The sequence below is a fragment of the Sus scrofa genome, chromosome 13 (genome assembly GCF_000003025.6).
Source record: "Sus scrofa isolate TJ Tabasco breed Duroc chromosome 13, Sscrofa11.1, whole genome shotgun sequence".
Classification (NCBI taxonomy): domain Eukaryota; kingdom Metazoa; phylum Chordata; class Mammalia; order Artiodactyla; family Suidae; genus Sus; species Sus scrofa.
In genome coordinates, this window is record NC_010455.5 from 136,709,102 (window position 1) to 136,733,384 (window position 24,283).

Genomic DNA, 24,283 nt, shown 5'->3' on the forward strand with positions numbered 1-24,283 from the left:
CCAAGGAGGGACAACTTGGAGGGTCTGCATGGTCAGAAAGCTCTCTCTCTCTTTCTCCCTTGCTCTCTCTTCCCTTTTGCCTTCATCCTTCTCCCACATCCCTTCTCTCCCATCCTCTCTCTCCTCTCTCCTCTCACTCCTCTTTCCTAAGTCCTGCTGCAGCTGTAGTCTATGTAGCATCGTTTTTACCACCCGTGGCACATGGAGGTTCCCAGGCTAGGGGTCCAATCGGAGCTACAGCTTCCAGCCTACACCACAGCCACAGCAATGCAGGATCCAAGCTGTGTCTGCAGCCTATACCACAACTCACGGCAACACCAGATCCTTTACCCACTGATCTTGGCCAGGGATCGAACCCACAGCCTCATGGTTCCTAGTCGGATTCATTTCTGCTGTGCCACGATGGAAACTCCTCATGAGCATGCTTAATCTGAGCTCTCGTCTTTCCCACTGGAGGACAAGCCTGGTCCTTTTCCTTTCTCTGAAAATGGACCAGAGCCCCTAGTACCTGGCTGCTCAGTTTATGGCAGACTGAGTCAGTGAGTGAGTGGCCAACTGACAAAGTACTAGAGCCGCAGACACGTCTACTTCAGATCTTTAGTCCTGGGCTAGTAAATTGGGGTGGCTCAGTGAGTCCTGGATTCCTGAAGGAAGGGCCTGACTAGGCTTGGTCTCAGCAGAGCAGAGGAAGCACAGCTGCAGGGAAACCTGGGGTAGATTTAGTCTGGCCCTATTTGAGCTGGGTAGCAAGTCTGTCACTGGGCCCCAGGGACCCCTCCCTTGCTATTGATGTACCAGGGCCTGTGCCTGCCCTCCCCAAATGAGGGAGGCTCAGGTTCCCTGTGGCACCGTGGCCACTGGGGGCCTCTCGCCTCAGACCCCGGCCCTCCTACCCTAGCTCAGACCAGGGCTGTGCCAGGTGACAGCTAAAGCACAACCGAAGAAAGAATCTCTAGGAGAACCAGTGACCCTGGGCACCGACACAAGCAATGACAGAAAGCTCCTAGGGGAATCTAGGTGACAGGAGACAGGGAACGTCCAGACCAGGACCCTGTTGGCCATGTCATCACTCGGGCCAGGCCCGCTTCTTCCTCTGAGACTCAAGTTCCAACGCTGTAAAATAAAGCCACGGTCTGCGTTCCTGGGGTGCTGAGAATAGCACTGAGAGCCGCGGACATTCCCTAGAATCCTTTAGAATCACCAAGTGCTGAACTTGGTAAGGAATTGTTACAATGTCGTCTCAGTGGCAGCCGAGACCTTTCAGATATCTGCCTGACTAGCTGTGAAACCCCTGGTTTGGAAGACTTTTCTCATCCTGGGGATTGTCAGAATGAGTTTGCCCAACCAAAAAACAGGCAGTTGGATTAGGAAAGGTGCAGAGCATTTATCCTTGTGTTTATGATGTGCCAGATGTTCTTATAGCTGTTTTACAAGTGTTCTTTCTCTCACGCATCTGAAAACCCTGCAGTATCTGTCGTGCATTATACTGACGACATATGCAGTACCCTTATTGCTATTGCATGACCGTCAGGAGTTGGCAATAACTGTGTTCTTATCAGCTTAGAGGAAACAACACCAAGGCTTAAGTGGGGGAACTTGCTTCAGCTCACAGGGCTTGAGCTTTGAGTTATGAGTTCACAATGCCTGTCTCCGTTTGTGTCTTCTTATTTTATCAAGTCCGTGTAAGAGTGAACAGAAATTGACTCACAGTCTGTCGGCCACAGATGAGCCAGAGTACGTCGTGTGGCTTTGGAATTAAATGAAATACACATGTCCTGCCCTTTTCCTCTGGCTTCCCCTGCTCTGCCTCAGCTTTCCCCCCTTGTCAAGGGCCTAGGGTGGGGGTCAGCACAGGACATTTGTCCGCATGGAGAGTTCGGCCTAGGTGCCCCTGGAGGTGGCTAGCTTCCGTGGAAGAGGCAGCTTCTGGAACAGCTTGGCCCTGCCATCAGGAGGCCTGGGTGTCAGCTCCGGGCCTGCCTGATACTGGCTCTGGGACCTTAGCAAGTTGTTTATGAGTGTGCCCTGGTCTCACTACCAGTAAAGTGGGGTGAGGGGGTTGGGACTGGGGTGTTGGGATTCAAGTGAGGGCTGCTGTCTCAAGTTGCCTAAAAGAAGCTGCTCGCCCCAAATCTACCGTCCTCACTGGCTCCCGAATCCCAGCACCAGCACAGAATGTGTTTGTAGCGCTTGTTTGCTCACCCCATGAAGGCACAGGGGCAATGGAATGCAGGGGATGGACGACTCAGCCACTGGCTGGCCCAAGTGACAGCTGCTCTGGTCCCTGTGACCCAAAACAGCAGGCCTGAGAACAGGTGCATCTGCACATTTATTCCCAGTCTCTTCTCTCTTCTCTCTATTCTTGCCGTGGGGCCTCAGGAGGAAGGAACAGGGTCAGAGGCGACAGGCGCCTTTGGAAGTAAATGCCTGCCTGGGGCAGTTCGCACAGGTTCAGGCACTCTCCCTCATCCCTCTCTTGGAGGGAGGGCAGCGAAAGTTTGTTCTAAACTTACTTTAGATGTACTTTAGATTTATCCATGAGATTTTTAAGCCACACGTTTGTATTCCTAACAGTATTTCCCTTGGGTCACTTAAAAATGAGTCTGTCAGCGGAGTTCCTGTCGTGGCTCAGTGATTAACAAATCTGACTAGGAACCTTGAGGATATGGGTTTGATCCCTGGCCTTGCTCAGTGGGTTAAGGATCCAGCATTGCTGTGAGCTGTGGTGTATGTCGCAGATGTGGCTTGGATCCCATGCTGCTATGGTTGTGGTATAGGCTGGCGGCTACAGCTCCGATTAAATCCCTAGCCTGGGAACTTCCATATGCTGCAGGTGCGGCCCTAGAAAAGACAAAAAAAAAGTCTGCTTTGGAGTTCTTTTGTGGCGCACTGCGTTAAGGACCCAGCATTTTCACTGCTGTGGCTTGGGTAGCTGCTGTGGTACAGGTTTGATCCCTAGCCTGGTAACTCCTATATGCCATGGATGCGGGGAAAAAAAAAAACAATAATCCTGGGGTGAGGGCCCAGGCCCTGTTTGTTCTTTTTTGGGGGAGGGGGAGCACACTCACGGCATATGGAAGTTCCCAGTCTAGGGGTTGAATTGGAGCAGCCGCAGCTGCCTGCCTATGCCACAGCAATGCCAGATTCAAGCCATGTCTACAACCTACACTGCACCTCATGGCAACACTGGATCCTTAACCCACTGAGCAAGGCCAGTGATGGAACCCACGTCCTCATGGTTACTAGTTGGGTACTTAACCCACTGAGCCATGGTGGGAACCCCTCTGTTTGTTCTTTTACTGCTGATAAACCCACCAGGTAATTGAGCCCAGTGGGTAGGTGTGAGTCAGCTCCCATGCCAGCCTCACACACATGCCACCACTGATGACAGAGAGTCAGACAACGTTTTTTCGCCTTTCACCTTTTTAAAACCCCCAGGTTCTGTGATGATACTATTATTACCCTAAATACAGATAAGGAAGTTGAGCTGGAGAGAGACAGTGACCTGTCCACAACCAGGACCTGGCCTCAGATCCTACATTTCAGTGGCTTTCAGAGAACCAGTGTGCTGCCACATGGGAGGCATGACCAGGTCAGGAAGCTGGGCCATAGGAAGACCCCGGTGTGGGGGCAGAGGAGTGGTTGTTGGCTCGAAGGAAAGGGAGCTGGGGTGTTTGATGTTCCAGCAGCACTTGCAATAAGGGCCTGTCTGCAAAGTGCTCTGAGAGACTGGGGACTCTGGCTGAGATAGCAGAGGAGGGAGCAGCAAGGGCTCAGGACAGGCAAAAACATTTTGTCCTCAAGCCTTCTCAATCTGTGCAACAGGAAATTCCTCAACTCTCCCGAGGCAGCCTGCTTTCCTGGCTACTGCAGCCCAGGCAGAGCAAGGCGATCTCTGCCTTTCCAATACCGGGTTCCCCAAGTGCATGCCCAGGGCCTTCTGTCAAGGCCAAGGCTGCCCCGTGGCCCCTCTGTCAAAGGCAGTGAGATGGAGGCCTGGGGCAGGACGGCTCTGAGAGTCCAGCCTCTGCTCCTGGGCCCTGCCACCCCTCGCTCTCCAGCCCCATGCCCTTCACACAGCCCCCGCACTGGGGGAACTTGTCCCCTAGCCTCCCAGGTCGTGCTCCACGGTGGGCCATATTTTGCCCTCAGAGCCAGCAGGTAACAACTGAGTGGCCAGTTTGGAGTCAGGCCTTTCCAGGTAGGAAAAGAGCAGCCTGGAAATGTACCCCACTGGCTGCAGGCCTCCTGGAGAAAATTTGCTGTGCGGCCCCTGCACTAAGGACTCCAAATACGGCAGTCCCTCCCCTCAAACGCAGAGCCTAGCCTAGAGATACCATAGCCCTCTTGGTCCCCACTGTGCCCTCACCCCCAAAGACAAAAACAAAAAAGCTAAATAAGAATGATGGCTGGTCAGAGCCACCTGGCCTGCAGGACCAAGGGCACGGTCAGAGACAGGACAGCAGGGAGGCCTGTCCTGGTGGGAAACAGACCCCAGCCTGGCCTCCTTGCTGCCCCTCCCGCTTCAGCTCACGTGAGGTAGCTCAGAGCCCGGCTTGCAGAGGAGCCCAAGGATGAGGGAAAGCCAGCTTAACCCATCTCCCCAGAGAACGGAATGGGTGGCCAGCAGCCCTGAACCCAGAGTTCTAGTTTTTGTCAGTGGCTAGCTGGTATACCCCCTCCCTCTCCCAGAGAGCTCCCCCCACCCCCCAGTTTTTAGTGAAATGATCTGGCTACCGCACACTGCATATATACCTGTTTTTATACATCTTGGGTTTTATTTATTTTTTATAGAATGATTTTTATGTTTTTCATTACAGCTGGTTTACAGTGTCCTGTCAATTTTCTGCTGTACAGCAAGGTGACCCAGTCACACATACATATATGTACATTCTTTTTTCTTCTCACATTGTCAGGCTCTGTCATATGTGGCTAGATATAGTTCCCAGTGCTACACAGCAGGATCTCATTGCTTATCTAAAATATACAAACAACTTATACAGCATGCTGCATATATTTATGGCATTTAATTTGAAACTTTCACACACGAAACCATCACATGGTTTTAGGAAATGAACATCTCCATCACCCCCACATGCTTCCCTGAGCCCCTCTCCCCGACGACCTTCCTGTCACTGTAGTTTGCCTCTTCTAGACTTTCTTTTTTTTTTTTTGTCTTTTTGCTATTTCTTTGGGCTGCTCCCGCGGCATATGGAGGTTCCCAGGCTAGGGATCGAATCGGAGCTGTAGCCACTGGCCTCCACCAGAGCCACAGCAACGCAAGATCCGAGCTGCGTCTGCAACCTACACCACAGCTCACGGCAACGCTGGATCTTTAACCCACTGAGCAAGGGCAGGGACCGAACCCGCAACCTCATGGTTCCTAGTCGGATTCGTTAACCACTGCACCACGACAGGAACTCCCTTTTTTTTTAAATTTTTTTTTATTTTTTAATTTTTTTTTAGACTTTTAGATAAAGGGAATCACCCAGTGTGCACTCTTTCTGTGCCTGGCTTCTCTCATTCGGTTAATTTTTGTGAGACTGTCCCTCTTGTGTCTGTCACTAGCGCTGAGTAATATTCCATAGGATGGATGTGTCATAATTTGTCTCAATTCATTTGTTGGTGGATATTTGGGTTGTTTCCAGTTTGGGGCTCTTAGGAACCAAGCTGCTATGAAGGTTTGTGTACACATCTCTACATGGACGTGTGCTTTCGTTTCTGGTGTGTAAATACCCAGGAGTAGAATGAATAGATCAGATGGTAAATACATGTTTAACTTTTTTTTTTTTTTTTGTCTTTTTAGGGCTGCACCCACAGTATATGGAGGTTCCCAGGCTAGGGGTCAAATTGGAGCTGTAGCCGCTGGCCTACGCAATGCGGGATCTGAGCTGCGTCTGCAACCCACTCCACAGCTCACGGTAATGCCGGACCCTCAACCCACTGAGCAAGGCCAGGGATCGAACTCACCACCTCATGGTTCCTAGTCGGATTCGCCAACAACTGCACCACGACGGGAACTCCATGTATGTTTAACTTTTTAAGAAGTTAAACTTAAAAGCCAAAATTTTCAGAAGGGTCTGTACTATTTTGCGCTCATGCCAGCACCATAGGAGCGTTCCAGTTGCTCCACATTCCTTGCCAGCACCCGTACTTAGGTGATCAGTCTTTCCTTTTAGTCATTTTAATGATGTAGTGTCTTTGACTTTTTCGAGGTGCTTAAAATCTCAGGAGACGGTAATGGAGCATCACACAGCCCTAGAAAACAGTTTGGAAGCTCTCCCTTCTGTCTCACAAGAAACATCAAGGTAGACAGTCAGCCCTCTGTAGCCACAGGTCCTGCATCTATGGATTCAATCAACTGCGTATCGAAAATATTTGAGGAAGAAAAGGTCCAGGAAGTTTCAAAAAGCAAAACGAGTTGGCTGCACTGGCATCTATTTGCATAGTATTTACATTGCACTAGATATTTTAAGTATTCTAAGAGATGAGTAAAGTATACAGGAGGAATATTTGGTTATATGCAAATATTACCCCACTTTATATAACAGACTTGAATGTCTGCGGATTTTGGTATCTGCAAGGGGTTCTGGTAACCAGTTTGGGTTATATGCAAATATTACCCCACTTTATGTAACAGACTTGAGTGTCTGCGGATTTTGGTATCTGCAAAGGGTTCTGGTACCAATACCCTGCAGATCCCCAGGGACAACTGTATCATTAGATGAAAAGGCAAGCTGCCAATCACTGCTTATAGTGTGCTATCATTTTTTTTTTTTTTGGTCTTTTTGTCTTTTGTCTTTTGTTGTTGTTGTTGTTGTTGCTATTTCTTGGGCCACTCCCGCGGCATATGGAGGTTCCCAGGCCAGGGGTTGAATCGGAGCTGTAGCCACCGGCCTACGCCAGAGCCACAGCAACTCGGGATCCGAGCCACGTCTGCAACCCACACCACAGCTCATGGCAACGCCGGATCGAAAAACAGAAAATTGGTTGCATCTGGGGAGAGGCACTTGGTCAGAGGACAGGGGTAGAAGAGAGACTTACACATACTCTTTGTACCTTTTTGATTTTATGCCCTGTGAATGTATCACTTATTCAAAAGATTTGGAGTTCCCTGATGGCTCGACGGGTTAAGGATCTGGCATGGTCAGTGCTCTGGTGCAGGTTCAGTCCCTGACCTGGGAAGTTCTGCAAGACACAGGTGCAACCAAAAAATAAATAAATAAATAAATAAATAAAAATTAAATTTAAGAAAAATCAAAACCTCTAAGATGCCAAGTATTGGTTCCTCACTGGAAGTTCTCCTGAGGAGGCAGAGCCTAGACAGGGCATGGCTCCACAGAGGCCTCATCCTTTCCCTGCTATAGGGCAGGAGCACTGTCATGCCAGGCAGGGAAATGGGCACACCTTGTTCCTAGGGATCTCCAGGGCTTCCCACACTTACCTGGCAGCGGTCAGTTTCTGGTGGAAACTGGAGCCCTGACACATCCATGTGCAAAGTGGTCCTTTAGTCTGTGTCTCTGAAACGAATGAATGAAAGTTCACCCCACGTTCTGTTTGCCACACAGAAAAGAAGAGTGATGGGAAGAGTGAGTACCTCCTGCCCGCTGCCCCCAGCAAGCCCATGGCACCCATCTTCCTGCAGGGTCTCTCTGATCTCAGCGTCATGGATGGGAGCCAGGTCACCATGACAGTCCAGGTGTCAGGTCTGTTCCTGCATCCTTCTCCTCGGGGTAGACGTGAAAACAGGCTTGGTGGCAACATGGCATCACTTCCCGACATTCCGCTCAGAGCACGGATCCGCCAGAAAATCAGCATGGGAAAGTCAGACCGTGGGCCCAAAGAAGTGGGTCCTCTTTCTGCTTTTCTGGGCAGGATTTTCTGGATTGAAAGTTGAGTGGTCCAGGGGAAGGGATTAATTGAAAACATAGCATGGCCAATATAGCTGGGAGATGGGAACGCTGGTCTAAGACTAGGTGATGTGAGAACATCCCAACTCTCAGAAGAGAGTCTCAGTTGTTCTATTCAAATGTTAAGGTAAGAAGACGGAGCAGAGGGCCTTCTGAAACAGACAGGTGACAAGAGCATAGGATGAGCTGCCCACTGTGAGATGTCACAGCCCTTGCTGGAGGCCAAGGCTGCAAGAGAAGCCTGGGGAGTTTCCTGGCACAGACTTAGAGCCACAGGCTCGTGCTGGCCTCAGATGAGTCCCGCTGACAGCCTGGAGGTCCTCTCTGGTTCTTCAGTTCCTTTTGCTCTTAGGAACAGTAAAGATGAGCTGAGAGAGAACCCGTGGCTCACTCTCTTAGGGATCCTTGAGTAAATCCTCTGCTCCCACAGGTTGGAGGCATCCTGGAACCGTACAGGCAGAAGGCTGGGTCCCCTCCCCTACATACACTCCATGAGTTGATAGAAATCAGAGGTGCTCACCCTCCAGACACGTGCTGGCTGACCCATCAGAGATGATGGTGGTCCCCTCTATCCTTAAGAGAGCCTAACACTCGACAGCATCCCCAGCAGCCATTCCTGGGGCCTTGTACCCCGGGAAGCAGAGCATCAGGGCTCAGCTCTTAGCACAGAGGAAACCCCCCCAGGAGGCTGTGGTTTTAAGCCCCAACCAATTTCTAGAAGCTACTCGGGGAAGTAGACTGGTAAAAACTGAAAATGCTTCCCACCACGAGCTGCGTTTAGAAAGCCAGCCTGGCATCCATCCTCACCCTCGGACAACACTTGTGTGGGCAGCCAATCGAAGCGCCAAAGGAGCTTTCCTTCTGGTGAAAACTGACAAGGGGGTTTCTGCGAAGTCGCATCAGCATTGCCTGGGCGTGGGCGCCCCGTGTGAGGCAGTGCCGAGCAGGAGACAGAGCTGAGAACCCAGCGGTCCGGCTGCCACGCATTATTCTCACGCGGCATGAATTCTGATTTTAAAAATCATTCTTCCTGGGTTTTCTTTTTCGTCTCTGCAGTGATATATTTTCATCTCTGGGTTCCCCAAATCTGTTGTTAAATAATTATAATGAACATGCATTGGGTACTTATTTTGTGTCAGATGCTATTCTAATCTGCTTTTCTCCTGGACGGCTGAGGAGACTACTCCTTTATTGACTCCTCCCAGTAAGCCTAGGAGGTAGACGGGGGTCAGAATGTTTTAAGGACTTTAAGGACGGGAAACCTGAAATGTGGAGAGCTGTGTATTTAGTACTTAAGTCCCAGCATGAAGCAGTAGAGTTGCCCTGGGGAAGCCCCGCCTCCCTGACCAGCCCCCTGCCCCACCTCCTCGCCCTACAGGGAACCCACCCCCTGAGGTCATCTGGCTTCACGATGGGAATGAGATCCAGGAGTCGGAGGACTTCCACTTTGAGCAGAGGGGCACTCGGCACAGCCTCTGTATCCAGGAAGTGTTCCCAGAAGACACAGGCACATACACCTGTGAAGCCTGGAACAGCGCAGGAGAGGTCCGCACCCAGGCCGTGCTCACGGTGCAAGGTGAGGCTGACCTGCTGACCAGGGCCGGGGGCAGGGATGGGGAGGAGGCGCTGCCACAGTCTCTCCAATGGTGACAGGAGGCCAGGAAACCATATGAGTTTCCTTTGTTCCCACCTGGGACCCCTCCCTTCCTTGATCCCATCCCAACCCCAGTGCAGCTCACCACCCTCCATCTCAGGCCCTGGCTGAGTTGAGCCACCCTTCCCTGCCTTCGAAAGCCCCTGCCCTCTCTGCTGTAGTGGTGACAAGCTGCGTAGAGTGCTAGGAGAGAGTTCTCCAAATGCACTAACAGTTTGGCAGTGATAGCTTGGGAGGTGAGGTGTGGCCTATGAGGACCTCTGCTTAGGAGGAGAGACAAGGTGAACACACATGCAACAAGTGACATCCTTCAACCCTTCGCATCTCAGGTTGATCCCCGGCACCTATCCCAGTGCCCCTGTCCCTTCTCGGTGACCTCCCCTTGCTTTGGAAATGCAAACGCATGTGAATCTTATCCTCTGAGAAATAACCAAGGCAGATTTGCCATGAGAACAATGTGCTCCACCTGTAGGTCCAACAAAAGTCATCTCTGCACAAGCTGTTCCTTGGGTGACATGCTGTCTTCTGACCTGCACCCCCAGGGACAGCTGAGTGGATGCTCTCGGCCCAAAGACCTCCCTCTAACTCAAAGCTTTGCTAACTTCCAGAGCCTCAGGACGGCACCCAGCCTTGGTTCATCAGCAAGCCCCGCTCTGTGACAGCCTGCCTGGGCCAGAGTGTCCTCATCTCCTGTGCCATAGCTGGGGACCCCTTCCCTACTGTGCACTGGCTCCGAGACGGCAAAGCCCTCTCCAAAGACACTGGCCACTTCGAGGTGCTGCAGAATGAGGACGTGTTCACCCTGGTTCTCAAGAACGTGCAGCCCTGGCACGCCGGCCAGTATGAGATCCTGCTCAAGTGAGTCTGCATGTCCTGCCCCCTCCTTTAACCCCAGTCCCCCAAATTCCTACCTCACAGAAAAATCTCCACCCAGGTCTGGGAAGCTAGAGGAACCACAAAATAATGTGGGGCTGGGCTCCAAGGTCAAGAAAGTGCGGGCTTGGTGCTGCTGACAAGCTTATGTTTCTTCTGCTTCAGAACAACAGAGCTTCACAGAGAACCTTCCATTCTGTGCTCAGTCCCCCAGAGTCCTCCGTCTTATTACATCCTGGCTTGTGGTCCCCCATTGTTTGGTACAGGAAGAATATGAGGAGGGCAGATGGATGAAAAATTGGAAAAGAGCAGGATCAAGGGATTAGTTACTAGTGCAGAGTAATAAGTTATCCCCGTACTTAGCCGTTTAAGGCAACAATGATATTCTCACAGTTTGTATGGGTCAGGAATTTGAAGCAGCTTAGCTAGTAATTTTTAGCTCAGGGTTTTACATGAGGTTTCAGGGAAGATTTCAGTGAGGGCTGCTGTTTCTGCAGGCTTGACTAAGTCTAGAGACTCCACTTCTATGACAGCTCACTGACAGGGCTGTTGGCTGGAAGCCTCAGCTCCTTGCTGTGTAGACCTCTCCCTAGGGCTGCTTGAGTGTCTTTGTGACATGGCAGCTGGCTTCCCCAGAGCTAGTGATCCAAGAGGGAGAACCATAGGCATCCTGCAGTGTCTTCTCTGACCTGTCCTTGGAAGTCACATGCTACTACTTCTGCCGCATTCTATTTGTAAGAAGTCAGTCACTAAGTACAACCCACACTCAAGTGGAGGGGAATTAAGTTCCACCCCTTGGACAGAGGGGTATCAAAGAATTTGTAGACTTTTTAAAGCCACAACAGGGACGTCAACTCTCCCCATTCCTTTTCCTGCTCTTATAAGGTCTTCCTAGGGAACATGGGAGAGTAAGCTCTATGAAGGCCCACGGCTGTGTTCCCAGTGCCTAGAATAGTGTCTGCCCATAGGCAACACTAGGGAACTATTTCTTAAGTGAATGTGAGCTAGAAATGGTCTTCTACCTTTAAAACGCTCTCTTAAAATCCCATGCCAACCCTAGCTTGGTGGAGATAGAATACCAACCCCTAAGATTGGTATTACCATTGAAAAAGAGCACTTGTCTGCACCTTGACTCTGCAAAGAGGTGATGCCGCATCCCAAAGATGGTTGGACTGCTCTGGCTCAGGTGCCTGGCTGCCTTGCAAGGAACTTGCTCTCCCAGATCAATCATTTCCCTGTACCAAGCCCATCATTTTTAAGGCTCTTTGGCAATACACCAAAGCTACTGCCATGATGGAGCATTGTTCCTGCAGTAATGACAAAACCTGGCGTGTGCTCCATCCACTTGGGTCCTTTCTGGGCATGTGCTTTATACTTGTATCAGTTAGCTTTTGCTACGTAACAAACCATCCCGATACTTGTTACTTTTGAGAAAATAGCCATTTATTATTTATTAGGCATCTTTGGGATCTGCTAGGAAATTCTATTTAGCTGGGTAAGGCTCAGAAAACTTCAGCTGAGCTAATAAAACATCTGTGGTCATCTGTTGAGATGGTCCTGGACTGGTTGGTCATCCTACCACCATCAGCAATATGCTCAGAACATACCAGTGGCCTTCACCTTATACCAAAACCAGTTATTATCAGGAAGGCCAATCTGCCTCTAAAATAGAGAAAAGATTCTTCTTCCTTTAGACCAGTGCAAATAATGAAAACTGATCATATGTTAGAGGAGAGCTTGGAGGAGTTCCTGTCAAGTAACGAATCTGACTAGTATCTATGAGGACACAGATTTGATCCCTGGCCCTGCTCAGTGGGTTAAGGATCTGGCATTGCTGTGGTTGTGGCATAGGCCAGCAGCTACAGCTCTGATTCCACCCCTAACCTGGGAACCTCCATATGCCACAGGTGTGGCCCTAAAAAAAAAAAAAAAAAAGAATAGAGCTTGTCTGTTTGGAAGGAGTGGTACTTTGAGACAATACTCAAGTAATCAAGCCAGACATCCTAGAAAGGATGAGCTTTTTGTGGCATTTTGAGGCAAACGAGTAGAGTCTTGTTGGATAGGCTGAGGACAAGAGAGCAGGAAAGAGCAGAGCAAGGCTGCGGGAAGCCTGCCAGGCCGGAGTAGAGGGTTGCACTGGGAGGTCGGCAGGCAGACTGTCTGGGCCCAGCTGGGGACAGTCATAAAACTTTTGGGAGGGACTTCAGAAACCATCTAGCCGCTGCCTCCTTTAATAATAGGGGAAGCTGAGGCTTCGGGGTCATGGGCTTGTTCACGGCCACCCAAAGGTGAGTGGCAGAACCCAGACTGAAGCCCTCGGCTCTGACTTTAAATCAGATACTGCTTCACTCTTTGTTTCTCCCCAGTGCGCTGGGAGCTTGGGAGAGCTGGGACACTGCACAAAGGTCTCCATGCATGCAGCCCTTGCCCTGTTTCCCTCCCCCAAGTCCAGCCTCTTCATTCCTTTGGGGGGCTGCTGCCCTGGCCTTGGCCTTGTCCCCAGTGAGAGGGAGCAAGTAAGTCCACAGAAAGTTGCCCTGGGGAGTGTGTCCAGGCCTGCCAGCAACCCTGCTGCCCTGCACCTTTTCTCAGACCCAGACCTAGACAGAAATCAGACCTAGACCTGGCACAGAATCCCTTTTGAGGAGGGAGACAGGGAGGCTGGGAAGATGCCAAGGGGAGGATGGGGCAGGGTTGGGTGCTCTCTGACGCTACTGAAGTTGGGGGATACATATGGGTGGGTGACTTCTTTTTTTTTTAGGGCCACACCTGAGGCATATGGAGGTTCCCAGGCTAGGGGTCCAATTAGAGCTGCAGCTGCCAACCTACATCACAGCCACAGCAACTCGGGATCCAAACCACGTCTGCAACCTATGCCACAGGCTCACAGACGCACTGGATCCTTAACCCACTGAGCGGGGCCAGGGATCGAACCCATGTCCTCATGGATACTAGTTGAATTCATTACTGCTGAGCCATGACAGGAACTGCATGGGTGGGTGACTTCTCCCTCCCCTCCCCTTCCCTGGCTCTTCTCTCCTGAACTAAAAGGAACAGTGTCTACAAGTCAGCTCCAGATTCTAGCTGCAATATTTAAAAGATTGATACTTGCCAGGAAGTTAGTTCTTCTAATTTTAAAATAACCATTTTTGCAAATAAAACCCATTCCAGGGGTGGGTGAATCAGAGTGGGACAGGGTACAAGGCTTCGTAACCAAAGAGTGGGCTTCTTATTCAGGGCTTGGGAGGCAGGGACCCCAAAGCATTCTGTTAGTTGTAAAAGGTACAGCTTGTAGGGTGACAGCCCTCATCCTCTGTGGCATCACCTGAGCTGGGCATGTGGGTGCAGCCTCATCTGTTGCCGCAGGCCTGACTTTGGAACCAAGTCTGTGCAGACACCAAAGATGGCCCATGAGGCTGTCGAGCTGGTTAGATGACTGGGGTGGATCCCAGGCCACAGGCCTCTCTGACCACTTGAAGCTCCAAATGAACCCATGATTTACCTTGAAGGCCCAGCAGAGATTTAAGTCTGTGGCTACAGGAATAGCGACCTCTCAATCTGGGCAAGGGCTGATCTACTTAGCAGGCCAGCCAGGGCATCCCAAGGTCTCTGCCTCCCATCCACCCCCTTGTACTGCCTGGGTACCTACTGCAGGGTGAGGCTGGCAAGCACTGAGCAGCAGGCTACCTGCACCACCGCCTTCAAGTCAGGTCATAGACAGCAGAAGCCCCAACCTGCCTCTGCCATGGAAAGACAGAGCTCAAAGGGCCGCACCATTTCGAGCCTCTGAGGGGCTTGCCTGGGGTAAAGGAGGACCATCGGGCCAGCATCTGCTCCTGCTTTCTGCACCCAGACTGTGTTCTACTTGTGACAGAAGGAAACTCAGCTGAGGAAAAGAGGGCTCCTGGGAAAACACAGCCCTAGGGCACCCCGTCCTCCTGCTCAATGCCAACCCCGGGCCCTGTACCTTGCCTGAATGCAACAGGGGAACAGAGTGGCCTCTACTGGCCATCAGCCTGGCAGAAGCGGGGTGCCGGGGGTGGCCCTCACTCTCAAGTGACTGCCCATGGTTGGTTATTCAGCAAGTTGACCCCAGTCCCATTATCTTCTGTGCTCAGTTCTTGGGGTGCCCTGAGGGCCTCCCAGCTTTGCAGGGCCTGGCTCTGAGGAGGTGCCTACCTGCTGGTTATGCTCCTTTGCAGCACCCTGGGCCCTCAAACACCCTAGACGTGAGGCTCCCTGAACCTTGAATCTGCATCCCTGAGAGCCTGAGAGTGGGGAAGGTGGCCAGGAGGGGACCCCAGCAGGTGAGGAGGGCTGGAGAGCCCAAGAGACCAACCTCTCCTTCTCTCCAGTGGGTCCCAGGGCCTGGAGTGAGCATGGAGCCCCTGGGACCCTTGAGAACTGTCTGCCACACTGTGGGCTGCCAGCCTCTGACGGGAGCTGGCCCTCCATTGGGAGGGGGGCCAGGCAAAGCCAGGCGGATACCCACATGCATCAGCAGAGCTATGTGAACACACACTCAGTTCTCTGTCCACGTGAAAATGACTCGTTCGTGTGGACATGTTCCCAAACACAGACCGGCGGGCACAGGTGCCCATCAGGCAGAGCCCAGATACATGTGGTTGACATACCCACACACACAGATACGCACCTCCCAGACTAGATTTGTGCTGATGAGCTCTGTAGGGTGATATGGGAAAGTTACAGGTCTTGGATTCAAGTAGACCCAGGTCCTATTAGCCAGCTCTGTGATTTTAGGCAAAATTCCTTAAACTTTATAAGCCTCATTTTTCTTACCTATAAAAACAGTGTTACCCCTTGGAGTTCCTGTCATGGCATAGTGGTTAACAAATCCGACTAGGAACCATGAGGTTGCGGGTTCGATCCCTGGCCTTGTTCAGTGGGTTAGGGATCTGGCGTTGCCGTGAGCTGTGGTGTGGGTTGCAGATGCAGCTTGGATCCCGTGTTGCTGTTGCTCTGGCGTAGGCCTGTGGCTACAGCTCCCATTTGACCTCTAGCCTGGGAACCTCCATATGCCATGGCAATGGCCCAAGAAATGGCAAAAAGACAAAAACAAAAAAAAACCAGTGTTATCCCAACCTCTCAGAGCTGCTGCAAGAGTAAGTAGATGGATTATGTGAGCTGTGTTATGTCTGAGGTAGGATCTGGGGCTCGTGTCAGTCCCTGAAGTGCCAGCAAGATGGCCAAGGGCAGGGAATGAATGGGAGACACCCCCCACACACATACGCACACACATCTACTGCATCCCAGAAACGCCTGCACTCCCCCTCCACCCCTACGGTCATGTTCTGGACCTCCCTGGGCTGTTGTGGGAACAGGAGAGTAGACGTGAGTCCTGAAAGTTGGAGGGTGCTACATAAAAAGTAGTTAGTTCCAGGCCAGCTCCTTTGGCTCTCAGATCTGCCCCCACCGCTTCCCTCTTGGCTGGTCAGAGCCCCAGAACGCCAGCAGATGGCAGCCTCCGGGGGTCGGAGGGCTGCGGTGCTTGCTGTCAGCCCAGGGCAGCACGGAGCATGGTACAGCCTCCTTCCCCAGCAGAGGGCCCTCAGCTGATCGTCAACAGTTTCAACCATGAGTTGAAGAATCCGGAGCCCTCCCCACCCGACAGAAGGAGTCACCCATGAAGGGAGACACTGGTTAGGTTCTTAATACAAAAGTTGTCATCCAAGGGTGTTAGCTGATGGGTAGGGATTGGAGGGTGTTTTTACTTTGTGAGCAGGTGCAGGGGAGCTAGCAGTTGGAGCAGCTTGTGGGGAGAGGGAATAACCACCTCTCTATTAAAGGAGCAGGGCTCAAGGTCACTGGGCAGGCTGACCAGGGCTGCACAGTCTAGACCAAGCAGTGCCATCACAGACTCCAGCAGGTTTAGTCTTTACTTTTCCTTGATTGAGTGGATGATTGATTGATTGCATTATTTTTGTAATATACTGACTGAAAGGTATTCCTACTTTTGGATGCCTACCTTAGCTATTTATTGTCCAGAAGATTCTCCCCCCTCCCCCATCCTCCTTTTTTTTCTTTTTAAGGCCACACACGTAGCACATGGAAGTTCCCAAGCTAGGCGTCCAGTCGGAGCTACAGCTGCCAGCCTACACCACAGCCACAGCAACGCTGGGTCCGAGCCGCATCTGCAACCTACATCACAGCTCAGGGTAATGCCAGATCCTTAGCCCACTGAGCAAGGCCAGGGGTTGAACCCCCAACCTCATGGTTCCTAGTCAGATTCTTTTCCACTGTGCCACAATGGGAACTCCATTTTTGTTCCCCTTTTTAAATGAGAGCTGGAAAAATAATGAGTGATCAGGGTGGGGGAGGATCCTGCCCTAAATCTAGGTCCGGTGTGGGCGTGTCAGGGTCACGGCTAAGCCCATGGCTCCATCTTCCCTGGAGCCGGCCAGCCTGTGGCCAAGTTCCTGCTGGCCCTGCCCATCTCACAGCCCTCAGCTGAGTAGGCCCTTGGCCCAGAAAGCCTCCTGATCTGTATTGATCCTTTGACTCCTTCAGGAACCGGGTTGGCGAGTGCAGCTGCCAGGTGTCCCTGGTGCTACAGAGCAGCCCTGCCAGAGCCCCCCTGCGGTGAGTGCCCCCCAGGGGTTGCCCGGCCAGGCCCTGTGCCACCACCCACCCACCTTCCTCCTGGTCCCAGCAGGCCCAGCCCCGCAGCCCCAGATTGTTTGTGTCCTCCAGCCAAGGCTGCCCGAGCCAAGAGGGAGAGACTGGAAGGGGAATGAGAGCAGGGAGAGCAGGGAGGGGGGATTTTTTTTTTTTTTTTTTTTTTTTTTTTTTTGCACACACCCTTATAAGGCTACTGAAGTCATTACCGATGTAACAAACCAACTGAGCAAGCAAAGCGCCTCTCCCCAAAGTTCCCTTCTATAAACATGGCCTGGCCAGCCCCCTCCCCTTCCCCTCCCAGCTGCCCTCCCTCCCTCCCGCTGGGATTTGCTCTCCCCTGACGTCTCTTTCTTACCCAGCCCCTTTTGCTCCTGCTACTTTCCTTTTTCCCTTCACTGGTTGCAGGGGGAGGGAGCCTGCCAGCTGTGAGGGCCAAGGAGCTGGTGCTGATGGTGGTGGTGCTGGCAGAGACGGCTACGGGAGCCTGAGGCCCGGCTGGCCAGCAAGAGGGCAGGGTGAGCCCGAGGACGAAGACGGCGAGGACGTGCGCGGGGTGCTCAAGAGGCGCGTGGAGACGCGGCAGCACACCGAGGAGGCTATCCGCCAGCAGGAGGTGGAGCAGCTGGACTTCCGCGACCTCCTGGGCAAGAAGGTGAGCACCAAGACCTTGTCTGAGGAGGACCTGAAGGAGATCCCTGCCGAGCAGATGGATTTCCGCGCCAATCTGCAGCGGCAAGTCAAGCCGAAGACTGTGTCCGAGGAAGAGAGGAAGGTGCATAGCCCCCAGCAGGTGGACTTCCGCTCGGTCCTGGCCAAGAAGGGGACGCCCAAGACCCCCGTACCTGAGAAGCTGCCCCCTCCAAAACCTGCCACCCCAGATTTTCGCTCGGTGTTGGGCAGTAAGAAAAAATTACCAGCGGAGAATGGTAGCAGCAATGCTGAGCCTTTGAATGTCAAGGCAGCAGAAGGTCCCAAGCCTGTGGGCAATGCCCAGCCTTCAGGCTTTCTCAAACCTATGGGCAATGCCAAGCTGGCCGAGACCTCCAAACACTTGAGTAATGCCAAGCCAGCCGAGCTCCCCAAACCTGTGGGCAACGCCAAGCCAGCCGAGATCCCCAAACCCGTGGGCAACACCAGGCCAGCTGAGACCCCCAAAACCGTGGGCAATGCCAAGCCAACTGAGACCTTCAAACCCATGGCCAATACCAAGCCAGCTGAGACCCTAAAGCCTGTGGGCAATGCCAAGCCAGCTGAGACCCTAAAGCCTGTGGGCAATGCCAAGCCAGCTGAGACCCTAAAGCCCGTGGGCAATGCCAAGCCAGCTGAGACCCCCAAGCCCTTGGGTAATACCAAGCCAGCCGAGCCCCCTAAACCAGCTGGGAAAGAAGAGCTTAAGAAGGAGGTTAAGAATGATGTGAACTACAAGAGGGGCTCTGCAGGGGCCACAGATAATGAAAAAAGCCCGGAGAGCCAAGGGTCAGCCCCAACCTTCAAGGAAAAGCTACGTGATCTCCGTGTGGCAGAGGGTGAGAAGCTGCTGCTCCAGTGCCAGGTATCCTCCGACCCCCCGGCCACCATCACCTGGACACTGAATGGGAAGACACTCAAGACCACCAAGTTCATTGTCCTCTCCCAAGAAGGTAAGACGATCGGGGCCGGGAGGAAGGGGGGTGCGGGTCCAGCCACCTTCAGCTCCTGGAGCCCTGGTCTGTTGATGGTGCTTGTAGCCCAAGCCTGGGTGGGAAAGACCACTCTCTGTGCCCCTCACTCACAGAATTGGTACCATCCAGGGCTTTGGGCACATGCTCCACTGTTGGGGGCAGGGGTGGGAGCCTGGTCCAGAGACACATTCCCAGGTCTTGGCATCTGTCTGGCACCCCTAGAGTAGCCCAAGGCCTAGGCTGATGCCCCAACTCTGGCCCAAAGAGGGCTCTGATCACAGGCCTGGAAGTGGGGGACCTGGGGCTGACCAGGAGCTCAGGGCTGAGCTGCCTTTGGAGCAGCATTTAGGTTCTGGGAAGGGTATGCATGTCAGGCTGTGATCTGGGGTCAAAAACAACCAAAGTCTTAATATCACTGTGGGTTTGAAGGGACCCATGGGGGACGCCGAAATCCCAAGCAGCCCCACGGCACACACTCGCAGGCAGGCAGAGCCGTTCGCTTCCTAATTTGGATGAGACTTTTGTTTGCTGGTATTTCACATTCTTGGGTCGTGGGGAGGAGAGGGGGGGCCCTAAATCCTGCCATCTGGGGCCTTTCAGGGTTTAGAGTTCTCAGATGGGCCAGTTATACCTAGAAAAGAGATGGGGAGGGGGGTGGGCATTTATTTTTTCTCTGAACCCTCAACTTGGTTTGAAATGTTTTTGCAAATCCCAGTCCTGGATGGGCGCTCCAAGGCCAGCAGACCTCCCACAGCCCACTCTGGCGGCCAGCACTGGAATAGAGTCTGATCTGAGCTCCAGGCTGATGCTCGTGGCTCTGGACAGGGCAGGGTACAGAGCTGGTGGGGAAGTGGCATTTTACCCTTGAGGGGGAGAGGGCAGCCCCAGCAGAGGCCCTGGTGGCCAGGTCCTGTCAAATCCAGATCAGCTGAGATATCAGAAGCACAACCCCCACAACCCCCCGCTGTACTGCCCTCTGCCGGCACCCCTCTCTTTCCCACCCTGCCCTCACCCCTCATCTGGCTCCCTTCCTTCCTCCTCAAAACCCTAATGAAGCATTTGAAGAGATCATGATCCCTCTCAGCTCACCATGAAGTTTCTGTCCTCACTCTGCAGCGCAGACAGCAAATCTGGAACAGCTGGGGGTTTTGACACCCCTGCTGAAGGCATCAAGGGGAAACTGGTCCAGAGAGAGAGAAATAATGGATTTTCTGCTAATGTGTTGACCCGATAGCTTTTTCAGCTGAGAATCCTCAGCTTGGTAGGGGCCTCCCGAGGTCATCTCAGCCATCCCCCTGCCTCTGCCAGGTTAGCCTGACCACAGGAGAGCATGGGGGCCTCACCTCAGGGGTGAGATGTCCAGGAAAGTGGATGCCACGGCTTCCCCTGCCACCCCCGTGGGCCCCTCTCAGTTGGAAAATTTCGAGTGAAATGGACCTGAAACCTTGGCTGGGAGCCCTGCCCAGGTTACCCTGTGGTGACCTCTCAGGGCAGGATGGAGGCTGGGCAGCCGCATCCTCAGGATGTGTGCAGTCCCACAGGCCTGCACAGCGCGAGGTCCATGGCTGTACCACCCTCGGGGAAGCTGATGCTGGGACAGGTGAGGGCAGTGCCCACAGCTGTGCAGCTGCTCTGGGACCTGCATGGAACCTGCAGACCCACCAAGAGCTGCTTCTAAACAATCCACTCAACGAAGCAGTGTGAGCAGACCTCAGCTGTGGTCTCAAAAATGCACCTGGGCCCTTAGACACTGGCTGCTCACACCAGGAAGTGCCTTGATGTGACGTATCTGCTGGGCACCGAGACCCTTTGACACTGGCCACTCCAGCATCACTTCCCACAGAAACCACCTCAGGAGGACAGTTTGGGTCCAAAGCAGAGAAAGAAGACATAATTTTAAAAAGGCCAGTACAAGGAGATGATAGCGAGAGACTCAGGGTGGGAAGGGGGGGAATGGTGGAGATAGCCCCAAATCCAACTTAAAAAAATGTTCTAAATATTTGCAATTCTCCTTTGAAAAAATAAGAACTGGGAGTTCCCATTGTGGCTCCGTGAGTTAAGAACCCACTGGTATCCATGAGGATGCAGGTTCAATCCCTGGCCTCGCTCAGTGGGTTAAGGATCCAGTGTGGCCGTGAGCTGCTGTTGTAGGTCAAGGATGTGGCTCAGGTCTGATGTTGCTGTGACTGTGATAGGCCACAGGCATGGCCCTAAAAAAGAAGAACAGCTCAGACTAACTGAAAACCATGCCACCCACTGGCCCAGGTATCTTAAACTTTTTCGTCATTTAATCCTCAGAACCCCTATACTGACCATCCAACAGAGACATTAAGAACTTTGCCCAAGGTTGCACAGCTAGGTTGTAACAGAGCTGGAACTGGACTGCAGGCAGTTGAGTGCCGATGCCTATTCCACTGAGCTGTGTCATCTCTCAGTTAATCCCTGTTAGAGTGTCAGCATACTGGTCCTTCCCTGATGGGCTCCCTGACCGCACTGCCCATCCAGGGAAGAGATGAATGGCTGTTTACTCCTCAACACTGTCAGCAGCCGTCACGAGGCAGGAAGACTACTGGTGCCCTCTGAGCTTGTAAGTTCTGATATTTTCACTGCAGTAAAGGAAGCAGAACTTGAAGCAGGCCTATCCGCCTTGCCGCAATAGGGAGACGGCCTGGGCTCACAACAGCAGCCACGCTCTGTCCCCTGTCCCTGCTCTAGTGCTTCACTCTCCAAATCCTCAGGAGCCCAGATCAAACAGCTGCCTTATCAGCGGCCATGTCAGCAGGCCCCACCACAGGGAGTCAGGCCCTCTAAGAGGTGTGAGTGGACCTGCTCTCACCAGACCTGGAGAGAGAGGACATGCACGCAAGGTGATAAAACTCTTCCAGCCAAGTGCCCATGATGAGTTTCTGGGAGCAGGAGGAGAGGGAACTGAGGGCTGGAGCTGCAGGGAAAGGCTGGTGGTGACAGCACTGGGCCTTGATCTGAAACATGAAGGCAGGCTGGGCTCCCAGCAAGTAGCTGGGCCAGGAGGAGGAGCATAGGCCTCCCGGGCAGGGGCACAGGCAGCAGACCTGCTCCAGCATCATCTGGGCTGGAGAGGGAGGCATGGTCCCATTCCATCCCCTCTCGTGCTAAGGAATCCAGTTCTAAAGGCAGTAGGGAGGCCTGAAAGAGTTGGGAATGGGGAGCAGTGCGAGCAAAGCTGGGGGTTAGGGGTTTTGACTGATTCTGTGCCCAAAGACAAGGTAGGAGCTTACCAAGATGTCAGGGAGAAAGGTGGAGAGGCCTGGACTAGCTGGTTTAAGACGCAAGGGTGGAATTGACAGAACCAGGTACCTGGCTTAGAAGGGGTGGGGGTAGGGGGAAGGAGAGGAAGGAGTGGGGGGACCCCTGAGTGTCCAGGTGTGGGTGTCTGGGTCACAGTAACGGCATCAAGGGAGGTAAGGATGCTGGTGTTTTGAGGGGTTTGTAGGGAGAAGGGGACACTCAGCAGGTTTCCTCATCCTTCACAACCACTGAGCTTCCCCTCCACCCCCACCTCCCTGACTCGAAACCCTTCTTGCTCCACTGCACTGAACCCCATTCTGTTACCTCATCCAAGATCAAGATTCACTTCCTCTAAGACTCCTTCCCAGACTGTTGTCCCCAGGCCCTTGGCCATGACATCCTCTTGTGCTCAAACCCCCCACCCCACCTCTGTCAGCATGACGTACTGCTAATGGGTGCTGTTTATAGGTTTTGTTTTTTTGTTTGTTTGTTTGTTTTTGTCTTTTTGCCTCTTCTAGGGCCGCTCCCACGGCATATGGAGGTTCCCAGGCTCCCAGGGGTCTAATCAGAGCTGTAGCCACTGGCCTACTCCAGAGCCACAACAACACGGGATCCAAGCTGCGTCTGCGATCTATACCACAGCTCACAGCAACACCGGATCCTTAACCCACTGAGCAAGGCCAGGGATTGAACCCGCAACCTCATGGTTTCTAGTCGGATTCGTTAACCACTGCGCCACGACGGGAACTCCTGTTTGTAGGTTTTAAGGGGGCCCTCTCTGAACCCTGTAGCTCGACTAGGGCTCATAGCCCCCAGGACCCCCCAAACATGACTATGTCCACTCCATTTAGCACGGAGGAAAGCAGAAGAGGCGTGATGGCAGTCAGCTGAGCTGACTGTCAATTCTTGGAGGGACCCGTGGAGGTGTCCCTGGTTTTCCCGCATCCCGCAGAGCTGCAGGGCGGATGGTACTCTCGCTCCCCATGTGGGCCTGTCCTCCAGGCTTGCAGGGTGGCCTCACCAGGCCCTCTCTGGGCCTGCAGCAAGGCTGCTCAGACCTTGGCTGAGGACCAGGAGGCCCGTGGCCGGCCAGTGAGCACTGCACTGCTTCTGAAAAGTGCTTTCATCTTTATATCTTGTTTCCTGTCCCCGGGCCAGGCTTCTCTCCCTGGCAAACATTTCTCCCTATCTAGTAATGAGGATTCATTTTTGTTACTATTGTTGACTGATGATTCATTTTTAATTGCCTCTAGGGTGGGATCTTGCAAAAGGCTTTTTCAAAACCTGTGTAAGTCCATCCCATCAAACACAAGGAAGTATACAGCCCCTACTATGTGTGAGGCATAATTGCTGTATGCATTATCTACTTAAAGAATTCTGAGATAGGAAGGGTTCCCCCCCCTTTATTTTTTTTTTTTTTGTCTCTTTTTTGTCTTTTCTAGGGCCACACCCATGGCATATGGAGGTTCCCAGGCTAGGGGTCCAATTGGAGCTGTAGCTGCCAGCCTACACCACAGCCACAGCAATGCGGGATCTGAGCTGTATCTGTGACCTACACTGCATCTGTGATCCGGCAATGCCAGATCCTTAACCCACTGAGCGAGGCCAGGGATCAAACCCGCAACCTCATGGTTCCTAGTTGGATTCACTAACCGCTGAGCCACGACGGGAACGCCTTTTTTCCCCCTTTTAGAAACTATATTTTTCTATTCCCCAAAAAAAAAAAAAAAAAGAAACTATATTACCTTTTTCAATGGTAGGTTATGTTTGATTAAATGTTTGTGAATTTCTCTTGCATCGATCCTACCAGATCACCTGCTACAGAAATATAGCTTGGTCATTCTCAGAATGGTAATTTTTTTTTTTTTTCTTACTGTGACTGAATTCCAGGCTCAGGAAAAACATTCTTAACAGACACAATCACTTCCCTCCAAGAGCTAGTGTGGGAGAGAGGTGTGCGTTTCAGTCACGCCCTGGGAAATGTGCTCGGATCAAGGTGAGCTCAGGGCACAGAAGGGACCCATCTATGGCCTGGGGTGCTTAGAGGTGGCATGGAAGGCACCATTCCTAAGGAGGTGACCAGAGCCGAGTCCCACTGTCCCCCCCTGCTCTGGGGCTCGGGACCACTCCCTCCACCTTGAACACTACCTCCCCTCTCCCCACACAGAGAGCGAGATTGGGGTGGGGGGATCGTCAGACTCCATGCCCATGAGGGGCTCTCCCAGGGTCCCTGCTAGCTGAGCCATTCATTGGATCCCTGGTTCTGTGGTGACAGCTCC

At 52.6% G+C, this 24,283-nt stretch overlaps 1 protein-coding gene across 10 annotated transcripts in view; it reads left to right on the top strand.

Annotated features, from left to right (window-relative positions):
• The window catches only part of MYLK (myosin light chain kinase), a 299,797-nt gene that overhangs the window by 199,224 nt on the left and 76,290 nt on the right, over window positions 1-24,283 (top strand). For all 10 annotated transcript variants that reach the window (XM_021070234.1, XM_021070231.1, XM_021070236.1 and 7 more), the window contains 5 exons: window positions 7,569-7,706; window positions 9,289-9,486; window positions 10,173-10,422; window positions 16,966-17,037; window positions 17,482-18,716. In XM_021070234.1, the coding sequence (XP_020925893.1) occupies window positions 7,569-7,706; window positions 9,289-9,486; window positions 10,173-10,422; window positions 16,966-17,037; window positions 17,482-18,716 (1,893 nt within the window). The remainder of the gene's footprint in view (window positions 1-7,568; window positions 7,707-9,288; window positions 9,487-10,172; window positions 10,423-16,965; window positions 17,038-17,481; window positions 18,717-24,283) is intronic.